The sequence below is a fragment of the Camelus dromedarius genome, chromosome 8, assembly GCF_036321535.1.
Source record: "Camelus dromedarius isolate mCamDro1 chromosome 8, mCamDro1.pat, whole genome shotgun sequence".
Lineage (NCBI taxonomy): Eukaryota > Metazoa > Chordata > Mammalia > Artiodactyla > Camelidae > Camelus > Camelus dromedarius.
In genome coordinates, this window is record NC_087443.1 from 36,558,442 (window position 1) to 36,573,226 (window position 14,785).

The following is a 14,785-nucleotide window of genomic DNA, read 5'->3' on the forward strand; positions in this document are numbered from 1 at the left end:
CTTGCAATTTACTCAAAACTGGGGCATGGAATTCAGGTAAACAAACTTACTTAAACTGTGTGCAAAATAAAATTTACTAGACTCTGAGTCACATCCTAAAGGCACTCTTGTGAATAAAATGAATAGGCTTCTGAAGCTTGATTGAGTTTCTTATAGCCTTTGTAATATTTACTTACTGAATTGTTCCTTTTTTACATGTAGCTATGTAGTTTGGAACCCTGAGAATTCCTACTTTTTCAGTCTTGGCAACACCAAAAGACAAAAAGTATTACAAAGACTTGGAATGAAGATCTAAAGAAAACAGGATGCAATTGAGTTTAAATTAGTCTAAATCCTTGCAATATTTAGATTAAAAAATATATGCAAGACTATTTAAGTCAGAATACTCATATAAACTAATTAGAGTATGTTTTTCCCTTTGGGAAAGTCTAATTTGAAGACAACTTTTTTTTTTTAATTGAAGTATAGTCAGTTTACAATGTTGTGTCAATTTCTGGTGTATAGCACAATGCTTCAGTCATACAGAAACATACATATATTCATTTTCATATTCTTTTTCATTATAGGTTACTACAAGGTATTGAATTTAGTTCCTTGTGCTATACAGTATAAACTTGTAGTTAGAAAACTAACTTAGGGTTACTGGGGGTGAAGGGGTTCGAAAGGGATAAACTGAGGTTCGAGATTTGCAGATACTAACTACTATATATAAAAATAGAAAAACAACAAGTTTATACTGAAGATAACTTTTAATTATCTATCTGTTTTGGTGAGAAAGGAACTAGAGGAAAGATTTTAAAGGCTTAGGGTTAACCCTATAGCTAAAATACATATTGCAGAAATTATATGGCTATGTTAGGGTCACATCTGTCAAAATGATTGGGATTTTTTGATACCTCCTCACACCAGCATCGCTTTTTTGAGCCACCACATAGATGACCAGCTCTGAGTTAGCAACCTTTCTTTTTAGAGAAAAGTTTATGCTATAGCCACATATATAAACTTTAATCAAACCACGCTGAGATCCTGAATGAAGTTGTTTCCTATGGGTCTTCAGCCATACTTACCTATGTGAGGATTCCTTTTGCAGATCATGGACTTATTCACTATGTTGTATTTTGCTGGTAAAATTTGCATGGACTTTATCTCTGAGGTCTAGAGAACTCAGCACTGGACCTTCAGATACATCCAAGGAGAAGCTAAAGCATCCCTGATCAGTGATATTACAGGTGGAATGGTACTTTGCGATAAGAGGATAGACTGTATGGCATATAAAATCTCTGATGCCTTGACAAAATAATAGAAAATATTATCTGTTTTCTAAGTTTTTAAAGATTTTGTCAAATCTTTACAATTTTAAATTTAATTTAATTTTAATGTTTTTTCAATTAAATGCACAGAAAAATTGAACATGAGTACCATGTACACCTATATTTCCATGATCTAGATATAGTAGTTTTAACATACTGCCAGAGTCATATTTGCTTTTTATTTCTGAATTACTTCAAAGCAATTTGCAACACCATAGCAGTTTATGCCTAAATATTGTAGCAAGTATCCCTAAAATAATGAGCATTATTATTATCACACTGAAGAAAAGTAACTCACTTCTTAATACTGCCTAATAGTCTATATTCAGATTTCTCCATTTAGCTTCCAAATGCCTGTTATAGTTTTATTTTTCCCTAGAACCAGGACACAAGTTGGGTTTACAAATAACATGTGGCTGTATTTTTTAAGGACTGAAATTTAACCCTATAGTGTTAAAAAAAACTATGTTGCAAATGAAATCATAAACAATGAGGTATTGTGTAAAAGAAAAAAAATAACATTGGAGGTCTTCTTAATTTATAGGAGACATGTATATGTCCCCTACAGGCCTCATTTCCATGATTGTAAAAGGTGGACATTAATAATATTGACTTCAGAATATTATTATTTGAATGGCATAATTTTTCGTAAGTGCTTAGCAAAGTGACTGGCATGTAAGATGCATGGACAAATAATAATTACCATTATTATTATTCTCATTAGAAAAGAGATAAGCAAGCCTAATAATTTAATATTTAGCTCTGTGTTTCAACCCAGACCATGAAGGCTATAAACTTTTATCATAAAGTGAGAGAGTTTTATACCTGATGGGGATCTGAGTGTAACCTACAAGGTTTTAAGAGTGTTTCTTTTTTTTTTTTTTTTTTGACAGATGAGGAAACTGAGTTTCTTAAAGCTAATTTATTTATAAATTTGATTTCAAGAACTGCATATAAAAGTGTAGAAATGTATATTATTCCTTAAAACAAAGACCAATTCCAATCCCTAAATATCATTTAAAAATACTATAGAAAATTTTTCATAATGAATTCTCAAGAATACCTTTGAAATCACAATTTAGTATGCTTAAAAAATCAATGCAAAAACTTTTATAAATTTGTTCTCCAAATTTTAATTTAAGTTGAATTTCTGCCAGCAGCATTTTAGATTTTCTAAACTCCAGTGAAATGCTATGCTATTTATATTTTTGATATATATTCATTCCCAAATGTTTCTACTCTTATTTAAAAAATCATTAATCCCACTATTAAATTTGATAAACTCTGGAGGTAAGAACAAGAATTATCCTTTTAGAGATATTTATCCAATATGCATGCATCATGCATATGTTTCAAAAGTTTAGAAAAATTTGATTTTGAATGTTGAGTTCTAGCTACCTACCAACAATGAGTAATACTAATTAAGAATTCCCTAATATTTAGAAAAATAGTAGTTGTGACTTACTTATTAATAAAACTATTACTGTGTTCCAGCCAGATTTATGGACAGGGGATGTAACCGAGTTATATGATTTACTTAAGAATTCAATTTTCATTAGAAAAAATAGCTAAGTAAAGCAGAACAATGTTGTAGGAAGAGAGAACTATTACTAATGGCAACAGATGGATTTGCATACCAAATCAGCCATTAACCAGATGGGTAATATTTTTCAAGTAATTTCTCTTTCCTGGGACTCAGTTTCCTTATCTGCAAAATAAGCAATTTGGATGCTGAAGCTCCTGAAAATAAAATAATTATAGTAAAATATATTATTTGGTCTCTGCCTAGGCTCCATAAGGTAGCTAGGTGAGTATTTTTAACTGTTCTTTCACATAATATTGCAGAACGTGGTGGAGACTAGGCTGTTGTATTTATATACATTAATCATAAGCACCATTTACTAAGTCCCTAAAACATTATAGATATCATTGTTTACAGACATAATTCTAATTGTCAGAAAATCTAATAAGATTATCATGATTTGACATGTGATGAAATTGGGGTCTAGGATGGTTAAGTTTCTGTCTACAAAGCTAGTACTTGGCAGAGATGGAGTTTGAATGGAGGTCTGCATGAAAACAAGTTTTGCATTTTTCCTATTATCATTTTTTCCTTCCTTTTTTATCCTTTGAAGTGGTAATGAAAATGATTTATTAAAATGATTTAAAGTGTTTAAGTAAAAAATAATGTAAGCATATGAATATTTCAGCTAGTGATGAGCATAATGAAATTAAAAAGTAGATAAAGACAATGAAAAGATCAGTTATGCTATTAATACAGTCTTAGAGGAATAACAGAAGCCTGAGTTTGAAAGTAGACAGGAAAAATAAGAGAAATTAATTTTAACCTTGTAGCGTAGAAGCTTGGAAAATGTGTAAATGTAAATGACAAAGAAAATGCAAGATCAGTGCTAGAAAATTTTAATCCCACAAGCCTGTTCTTTATGTCCTGACAGTTTCTACTAATGACTGCAAACAAACATTTATCATGTATCTGTCTCTACTTCCAGGAAACTTAGAGTCTAGGGGCAGAAGACCAAAACAAACAAACAAACAAACACAAAGAAACACAGACATAGATAGACATATTTGCCACTATTTTTCTAAAAAGGTGATTCTGCTTTCAAAGACCTTTATAATTAGGCTACAAGACAGAACAAAATGAACATCCTGAGGAACTAATGGATAATATGTTATGAAATTTTAAAAGAATAATTACACATAGCTGGAGAATAAAGGCAGATGTACTGTATGATTTGTCTTGGAAATACGATTGAGTTTGGACCAACAGAGATGGAGAAAGGAAAGAAGATGAGCAAATAATTAATGGGCAGTACTGTAAGATACTTACCTTCAATAAAAAAAAAATAACTTAGTTTACCTTGAGGGTACAATGCATAAAAGCAAGATGAAATGACACTGAAAAGCTGATAGAGACAAAGGTTATGGTGGTGCCTGTGACCCAGTAATTCCACTCACAGATATTTACTGAAGAAGAATGCACGCATATGTACATCAAAAGTAGAAGAATATTCACTGTTCATATTAGCCAAAAATAGAATGCTCCCCAAGAGATCCTTAATAGATAGTAATAGATAATAATAGATCCTTAATAGTAAATGGTATATATTTGCACAGTGAAATGCTATCTGTACAGTAAAATGAGAATAAACAGACTCCATGCAACAATATAAATGTTTTTCAAATATATAAATGTTGGACATTAAAGCCAGATACAAGAGTACATATATTATTATTATATTTTTGTGTTTCAGAACCAGAGAAATCTATGGTTTTAGAAATAAAGACAGTGATATTATTCTTGGGAGAGAGGGACTGGAATAGGACACAAGGAGGCTGCCAGGGTGCCGGTAATATTTTATATCTTGACTTGGGTACCTGGTATATATAGATGTACTCAGTTTATGAAAATAGTTTCAACTGTACATTTATGATTTGGATATTTTCCTTTGCTAATTTCTACTTTAATTAAATATCACCATTACAGGTGATATTTGAGGAATTTATATTCTCTGTTCAGTAAAGAGACATGAAAGTATTTTTTAGCTGAAGAATACCAGTTCTATCAGAGTCAGGAAGATTGAATCAAGTGGTAGCAAGATAAAAGGACTGAAAATGAAAGAGAAAATTAAGACTGGGGCTTGTGTAGTAGTAATAGGAATACAAAAAAAAAAAAAAAGCAATAGTTGTGATAAAAGTGATAAGGATAAAGTGGACACACTTTGTGCCTAACTGAATGGGATACACCAAGAAAAGGAGAGCATTTCTAAAAAATGAGATTTCAAAATGGGCTAACAGGCAGTACTACTGACAAACTTGAAAATAAAGACAATAAAGGATTTGGCAAGTGTTAGCAAATGGAGTCACATCTGGTCCTTTGACTGTTTCTGTACAATCCATGAGCTAGGGATGGGTTTTCACATTTTTAAATGGTTGAAAATTTTCAAAATCAGCATGATAAGAATAATATGTATGACATGGGAAAATTATATGAAATTCAGACTTCAGTGTCCGTGTAAAGTTTGATTGGGACACAGCCATGGTCCTGTGTTTGCACAGGGTCTGTGCGCAGGCTTGCGGGATAGCAGCAGCAGAGCTGGGGAAGGCGATAGGGTGCTGTGGTGTGGTCTGCAAAGAATACATTGTGTCCTGTCTTGCTCTGAAAAACTCTGCTAACCTCCATTTTAGAACTAAAATTATGAATAATACAAATACTTAAAAATGCCTTCAACTTTTATTAAAGGGAAAAGAATAACCTTAGAATTCTGAGGATCACTGTATAGAGTGAAGAACAGTCTCTATAGTGTAACAGTTGGCATTTAACAGCACCTAGGAATTTTAAAAGTGTATTAATACACATTCATTCATCTGATTTCTAAAACAATCTGTGAGGTGAATATCATTGTTTCTAGTTTACAAATGAGGAAATTTAGATTCTAAAAGATTTATGACTATATTTCGGAGAATAATTACACTCAAAAGTAGGTGATAGAGAAATACAATTGAGGAGAATATAGATCTTTTGTTATATTGTGGACAGGAGTTCTGTGATTTGCCGGCATGATGATAGAACAAAAACTCTAGAGCCAGAGTTTCTGGGTTTGCATCCTGTTTCTACCATTTCTTCACGTGACAATCTTCAGTAAATAATTTAATCTTTTAGCGACTTGGTCTCATAATCCATAAAATTAGAATAATAATGTTCTTACCTCATAGGGCTGCTAGGAAGATCAAACTCTAAATACATGTAAGTTGCCTAGCAGAGTGTTTGGCATGTATAAATTTTAGTTATTTTCATTGTCTTGGGGAACAGATTTTAAAATCAGTTGACACACAATATAACCTCATTTGGATGGCATTGATTCAAAGAGCCTTTAATAGCTATTTATATCAGAGATGTATTCTATAGATTTGAGCAGGAGGAGGGAAATATAGCTAGCTGGCAAAATTATCAAAGATTCTATTTACCCGATTCGTCTTAAGCTTTGTACCTCAGTTTCTTTGTTTATCCTGCACCAAATAATCCATTAAGAAATTTTTACCCAGAATTCCTAAATATCAAATATTCTCTTAAATTCTATTTTGATATTTTCATAGTGCTTGAAGTTGACTAATGATATGTAGTGAGTTATTCACAGAAGCACAAAAAACCTTCAGTGAAGGTGCCAGTCAGTAATTTAATGCTTCTTGTTGTTGTTGTTGTTCCTCTTGTGGAAGGAGTCAGAATTCTCCAAAACTTTTAGTTTTGTAAACCATTGCCCAACTTTTGGCCCCTTTTTTTGGTCAGAAGTAAATATCTGCCAATTGTAATTCACCATGTGAGTTGAGACGTTACTAAAGAAATTGAGTGCAACCCATGAGATTCTTGTCCACGGCAGGGTCAGTCTCAATGTTATCCAGTAATCGACTCTGTTCCCTGCATGGCAGATGGATAGCAGTTGCAATTATTGTGATTTTGTGTCTGGGGAAATGTAGACAGGAGGGTTAAGTGACTTCTTCAAGGTCATATTGGAAATCAGTGACATTCCAAGGAACAGAACTTGGAATACACTTAACCAGATCTCCTCTTGAATAGTTTTAACTTTATCATGAGAATAGTGAGCAATTTTCCATGATATGCCAGTTCCACTTCAAAATGATTTCTTAAGCCTAGAGTCATGGATTTATTATCTCTGAGATAAAGTCTGTAAAAAGAAACCCCCACATAAATCAATCTACAACTATTATTATTTTTAATTTTAAATATTTTTGCATGAAGATGGAGAGAATGATAATGACCAGTAGTCATGATGGAGAAAATTGATTTCTCTTTTTGAGCTGGTGTAATGGTTTAGTAGCTTATAACTTTCTTAATGGACTTGTATACTATTCCAGACATAAGTGAGCTGTGTCTTCCTTTACATGCTTTGCCATATGACAGCAGCAATATAACTGCTGCTCTTTTAACATACCACATAGGCCACATTTCCTGAGAAAAGAAACTATAAACTATTTTCACATCCTGAAGAAGAGTCATCTGTATAACTCATCAATTAAAAATGTAGTCTCATAGCTTAATCCTTCCAAAAGAATAAAATACATAAATAATGAAAAGAAGGCAATTTTAAGTGTTAAATGAGTGAATATACTTTGATTTTTTGATGGAATAGGAGATAACTATCATTTATTGAGCACTCATTATATGTTAAATCCTATGCTAAGAAATTTAAAGGAAACTTCAAATCAGAAAGCTTCATTGTTTATTTTCTTTAATAGGCTAGAACTGAAGCATGGATAATTAATCTTGAGATTTTTACAAATGCCAAGTTATTTTAGACTCTGTGTTATGCTTTATAATGGATAATAAGTGACATACTTGTTACTGGTTCTTCAATTTTTATTTTTGGTTGGATTTTCCATTGACCATTCTGGTAATTTCTTCCATTTATATGTTTAAGCTTTATTGCTGTTGTACACTATTGCTTCAATAAAGTGTGTTTCCAGTATTCTGAACCCTAGTAACCACATTATTGCAAAACTTTATGAGATGATTTATTTCCCCATCTTTAGGTGTCGTAGAAATTAGCATCTGGAAATACATAGGCATTGTAGGTATCATGTACTCCATGTGACTAATCAAATAATTCCACTTACATGACTTATCCTATCCCTTCTAAATGTTTCTTCCCAGATTTGTGTACTTACTCAGCTATTGGGTTATGTAGATTTCTTTTTTGACAATGTAATTGTGTAGACTGTATCATGAAATTTTAGGGCTTTGATGGAAATTATTAAATCAGTTTTACATCAAAGTTCTTTTTATATTTGACAAAAAGTCATAGGTCCCAGGTGTATGGTTCTGAATATGGTATTTTAGGGGTATAGATGGTTTTCTACTCATTCAAATTTTAAATTGCAAATGTAAGATGCATGTTTGCATACTGTTCAGAATATGATATATTCAAAGCATGACACTATGCCAATGCCTTAAGTTTACTGTGCCTGAGAAAATGGCACCTCAAAACTCAGGATGCTAATTAGGGAGGGCTGCCTTAATAAACCCTGCCTTAACATTTCTATTCTTCCCCCAAATAATTTGTATACAAATACACATCTAAGTATGTTTATATTGCACACCAGACACATTAATTCTTATGATTTTATATATGTGCTTGTCTAGATACATATGATTTATGAAAGTATTCTGTATTGTTTAACAATGTCTATTCAGTGTTTATATACAGATCTATATGTATATACAATATGTATGTATGTCTATATACATACATACATAGGTAGACATGGTCTCATTTCAAGATTTATTTTGTTATACTTCTACATTTTGAAGCATATTATTAGTACAATTAAATAAGGTATATGCTGTCTAACATATGTGAGGTATTACATCAAGTTTGAATTAATTTAAAATTTTAGTATGTTAGAAATTTGAGAAGTCCCACATTTATATTAAGGAGTAGATTTCAGTGTGTCAGATATTAAATTTTACATTGGCATTCTTAAAGTTAACATTGTAGTTCTAAAACAAGCAATTGTAATTCGAGAGATTTTTCATATGAAAATTGAACCTGGAAAATTTTATTTTGTGACTAAAATAACTATGATATGTCTCTATTTTTAAATGAACAAGTTTTACGAACATCCTATAATGACCACTTCTTCCTAAAATCTATTTTGACATAGTGGAATGATTACAAATCTAATTATCACATGTTATAGGCTAAGATGACTCAGTTGCCTGAGGCAGAAAAGGAAAAGATTGCTGAGCAAGTTGCTGACTTCAAGAAAGTAAAGAGTAAGCTGGATGCTGAGATTGAGATATGGGATGATACAAGCAACGATATCATTGTTCTGGCCAAGAAGATGTGCATGATCATGATGGAGATGACAGACTTCACAAGGTAATTATGTGGGAATTGATTTTCTTATTTCTAACGGTTAGAAACATCTGTCCCATTAGTGAAACCTCAAGTTTCTCTGAGCGGCAAGTGCTAAAAATTAAGTGGTGTGGGAAAAGCAAATATAGAATTAGGAAGTTGTAGGTCCTTTTAGAGTTTTTGGTAAACAAATGTGGCAGAGTTTCTCATAAACTGCTGAGGAATAATTTTAGAGACCACTGTATACCCTTGCCTTCAGGAATCTTCCCTGTGTATCGTATTAGTATTTCTTTTACAAAGAAATTGGTAAATAAAGTTATGATCTGTGTTGATCTCTATGATCAATATGAATGATTGATTTCCATAGCTACAAACTGAGTTGTCAACTAGATATATTTGAAATAACAATGCATTACTGATATACACAAAGGAATCATACATTGTGTGTGTATTCTAAAAATAATACATGTGTTTCTTACAGCTTCAAAATATCATATTATAAAGCTAGCCAAAGAGCAGTTATATATATATATATATATTATATATGGCACTTGCCTTACCAGTTACTAAAATGTACAAAACCACAACAGTTAATTTAGTCTTGGTGTAATTATGAAAGCCACAGAACAAAAGAATACTCTAAAACAGACCTAGTATACTTAGGAAATCATTTGCTTATATCATTATATGTTATACACAAAAATAACATTTAAATGGAGTAATGAAATGTAATTTTAAAATAATAGTAATAAATGGAAAAAATGTACATGAATCATTCCCTCCAATTAAGATTGAGAAAAGCTTTCTAAGCATTACAGACAAAACTCACACAAAAAGATCATTAGATTGAACTACATTAACAATTCTATATATCAATAGAATATGCTAAACAATACTGATATATAAATGGATAATTTGGTAAACACCTATAACAAAAAATAACAAAAATGTGATGCCATTTATATATCAAGAATACTTACAGACATACAAAAAACTTCTTAATGTCCTAGTAGAAGAATGGGCAAAAATTTGAGCAGATAAATCACCAGTTTCTCTCCATAAAAGGTATGATGCATAAATATGTGAAAATATTTAACCTAAATTAGTTAAAATTACATACCTCTTAAATTTATAAAATTGACCAGAACTTTTAAAATCATCTTGGTACAGGGAGAGTATGGTGATGACAGCATATACTCTTACATCCTTGTAGTAAGTTGGCAATTTGTGTAAACAAAAAAACTTTTAAAAACTTTTTATATCTATATTTATATCTGTACATTATATATACAATTTTGTAAAGTATGTCTTTTAGATACCAGTTTATGATTGCCCCCCAGCTGTTGTCATTTTTTTCTAACCCCATACCATGGCTTCTAAATGTCTTACCATTCCCTTTTATACCCAGAATAATTCAGTTTTATCCTACTGCTTCATCTTTACAAAGATTCTGAGAAACTCCTCACCTTCTTTCCCTCTCTTTTGACACATATATAAGCTAGATATATATATAGCAAAGACACGAATATGCATGAGAATAGGAAACAAACTATACTACAGTGATATTAAATAGTGATTATGTTTTAGTAGTTTGGTGGAATGTAAGTTAATTACTTTCACTTTTAATTTTCTGTGATAAATATACATTTATTTTTAAAAATTAATAATTTTTCATGTTAGTCCTCAGAAAGTGGATGTTGATTAAAGTTAAATCACTTCATGCAAACTTCCCAAAAGTTAAGACTGAGAAGGGCCTCAAATAAAACCTTAATGATGTCAGCTTTGAACATTATTAAGGTACAGAAAATTGTGTGCATTTCAAAGTAACTTTAAGTAGGGAAATAAATACGAAATACCAACAGAGCTACTGCTGGTACTCTGTCACTGACATAAACCTATGAATCTGGAGATCAGGGATTGAGAAAATTAAAAACACCCAATAGAGATGGGAGGAATGTGAAAAGGTAATAGATAAAGCACACACACATACAAAAAACTGGACCAAAATGAGTATACCTGACACTAAGTGCTAAAATGCTGAACACAGTTCTGAGACTTGGCATTTACAACACCAGCTATAGAGATTGAGCTTAAAAGTGATTGGGTCTGGAATTGGGAAATTGAGAGAATCTTCGCTTTTGAGAAATAAGGAAATACAAGATAGGTGACGTTGGAGGTACATCAGTGATTGAAAAAGACATAAATAAGAAATGAAAAGGAACCTAGAGAAATGAAAGAGAAACGCAATATATGTCAATCTCTCTCCTTCCCACCGTCACTAAAAATGTCATCCATTACGGAAAGTGTACTTCATAATAAAAATTAAGGAGAGTGCTCTTGGTCTCAGAGCCCTGTCTAAAAAGAAAAGGATTCAGACCAGTGACATGCAAAGCTTCTGTAATAAGATATAGAAAATGGGTGCACTTCTGGGTGCAAAGGAATATGCAAAGGAAAATAAATAACTACCTTTAGGAGATACCTGTATTCCCATTTCACTGCAGCATTAGTCACAATAGCCAAGATATGGAAGTAACTTCAGTGTTCATCAGTGGATGAATAGATAAAGAAAATGTGATCTATAGAAATTGAATTTATATATATAATAAATATAAATAATTTATATAAATATGAGCTTTTAAGCCATAAGAAAGGAAACCCTGCCCCTGCCATTTGTGACAGGTGGATGATTCTGGAGGGCATTATGCTAAGTGAAATAAGCCAGACAGAGAAAGACTAATACTGGATGATACTACTTACATGTAGTATCTTAAAAAAAAAAAAAAAAGTCAAACTCATAGAAACAGAGTTGTATGGTGGGAGTTGGTGATAGGAGAAATGCAGAAATGTTGGCCAGTGATTACAAACTTTCAGTTATAAGATGAATGAATTCTGAGGATCTAATATACATCATCTTGATTATAGCTATTAATAGTGTATTGTATACTTGAAATTTGCTCAGAAAATCTTAAGAGTTCTCATTCAAAAATAGGTAACTACGTGAGTTGTTGGATGTGTTAACTTAATTGTGGTAATCATTTCATGGTGTATACATATATCAGATTATCACATTGTACACTATAAGTATATTACAATTATGTCTATCGTGTCTCAAAAGCTGAAAACAAGTGATAATCAAAGCAATTCAGTTTAGGAAAGCCTTTCATCTAGAAAAAAAATACAAAACAAAAATAAAACTGTAATGTAACACTCCAAACTAAAATGACTTTGAAAAATGTGTTGAAGATATATATTTTTAAAACCTAGACTCAGAAAACCAAAAACTAAGTTAAATTAATAAAAAAAAAAAAAAAAGAAATGAGGAATGCAGAGGGGAACTAGAGATGAGATCTTTGGAAAAGCCTGGGGCTGTGCCTCTAAAAAGGAAGCTAGAAATGTTTCCATGCACCAACTTAAAGGGGCATCAAGAGAATATTATTTTCCTTGGAGTCTGGGTCAAATGAAAGTCTTTAAGAAACAGTGACCTCAAGTCTGTGACCTCTTTGACAGATGAATTTCAAATCACATACTCAGAAAATGCTTCCTTTAAAGAAGAATTAAGATGCAAGAAGTAATGGTGAGCAAGGAAATCAGAAAACATGTGGTATATTCAGATAAGCCTTGGCAGAACAACAAGAACAACAACCAAAAAGAATATTCGAAGTAAAAACATTACATAGAAAAAATTTAGTTGTTGGTGATCAGAGTTAAAATAGCCTATTTTTATATTCAGGGAGAATTCAGAAGTATTAATACTATACTTTGTTACATAAAGAATGCATATAATGCCCTTTAAAATTTCCAAGGGATCTCTAAAATAAAATTTTCATATCAGTAGATGAAATTAATGTGAAAGTGTTAGAAGTTAGAGAGTGAGAAAAGAGAATAAAATGTGGCATGAATATAAAAAATGCAATGATTTTATAAAATATGCTAGGTGTATCAGTATTTCTAATACATGTAGCAAGTTTAATAGTTAAAAAATGTAAGTACAAAAATGCTGTAAATACTAGTGACAAAAAGTATCTCTCATTTAAATTAACAGAGGCATCTAGGAATCTTTTTTCTGGGAACCATGGGAAAAAGGAGGAAATGCTTCCTGATAAAAGAGGAAGGAATGTATAAATAAATGGAGAGAATTTGAGGAAATAAATGCCTAATGACTTGTACTTGCTGAGTGACGTCAACCATGGAATAGGCGAAGCCTTGAAAAGACGCAAGTGGAGTGAGAGCTTGGGCAGCAGAACAGAAGCAGCTATAGGAATATAGGGCAGTCAGCCTGCAAGATTATTCATTCTGTCATTTATTTATGGCTTGTCACCCAGTCCAAAACCTAATACATTTATCAGTAGCGAAGGGGTTAGAGTCTCTTCACATATTCTAAGAGAGCTAGTGAATTAAATTTACCTAAAGTCCTAGAAGGTAAAGGAACTTGCAGCAGAAATCAAGGGGGTGAGAGAATTGAAACTACTAGAAAGGATATATTGAAGTGACTGACTGGGCCCAGTCGGGGACAGAAGGAAAATAAGGTTGGGAAGTAGAACAAAAGGTGGAAAGGTAAGGCTATATCACCAACAGCTGATGGAGATACAGACTTCAGTGCAGTTTTTCCTGCTCTACATCTGTCTCCCTCCCAAAGGAACTCATGTTTTACTGTTAACGTGCTTTGAATCGTGTTGGAAAAGGATGCTGAAATATGACTTTGGAAGGGATGCTCCGTGACTCTGAGGATGTCATAGTCTGTAACAAGGGTGTTAGAAGATTCACAACTCCGCAGAGTGATAACTCATTGGTAAATAGACATGTTACATGTTTTGCAAAAGCTAAGGAGTCCAACATTCTCACAGTCTATAGGTGTCACTGCAAAAGGCATCCATAGAACAAGAATATTGTGTATTGAAATCGTAGTAAAGGTAGGGGAGCAAAATAGAATTTCAGGTTCTGACAATCTTTTGCACTTGAACTGCATCCGCATTCAGTTTAATTTTAGTTCGTAAAAACTGTGAAAAATCTCCAATTGTTTTAAAACATATGAACCTTGTTCTTTATTTTCACTCCCAACTCTGTTTTAAGGGTTTTTCTCAGACACTACAATGTTTTTCTAGGGTTCAGTTTAGCAGTTTTGTATATTGGTTATTCCTTAGATCCACCCATGTTGCATTTATTTCAGTGCAGTTGTCTTAGCTTGTTTGTAATGGGACCTGTGAGAATGGGGGTTACAGCTGCCTGTACAGTATTTATCAACAAGTAGTTGACCATTTGGTAATAGTACACTCTCTTTGTCTCTCATATAGATTTTAAAATAGCTATATATTTTTTAAATAATAAAAAAATAATACATTGTCTCTTCTAAAGTGTCACTGAGAGGTCTGCTTTCTCATTTTCTTTAACTACTATTTTATTTTTAATAAGAAACATAACAGTAAACTTTGCTTACTATGTACTGCACTATGATCAATACATATATATGTTCTCATTTTTATTTTCAAGGCATTTTGATTGATTATTATATTCTCCATTTTATTTTTAAAGAAACTGAGATTCATAGAGGTCAGATCAATTGCTCAAGGACGCACAAATGAG

At 32.1% G+C, this 14,785-nt stretch overlaps 1 protein-coding gene across 8 annotated transcripts in view; it reads left to right on the plus strand.

Moving 5' to 3' along the window:
* Nucleotides 1-14,785, plus strand: part of CTNNA3 (catenin alpha 3) — a 1,350,697-nt gene that overhangs the window by 1,219,413 nt on the left and 116,499 nt on the right. For all 8 annotated transcript variants that reach the window (XM_031461217.2, XM_010985795.3, XM_064488129.1 and 5 more), the window contains one exon: nt 9,048-9,229. In XM_031461217.2, the coding sequence (XP_031317077.2) occupies nt 9,048-9,229 (182 nt within the window). The remainder of the gene's footprint in view (nt 1-9,047; nt 9,230-14,785) is intronic.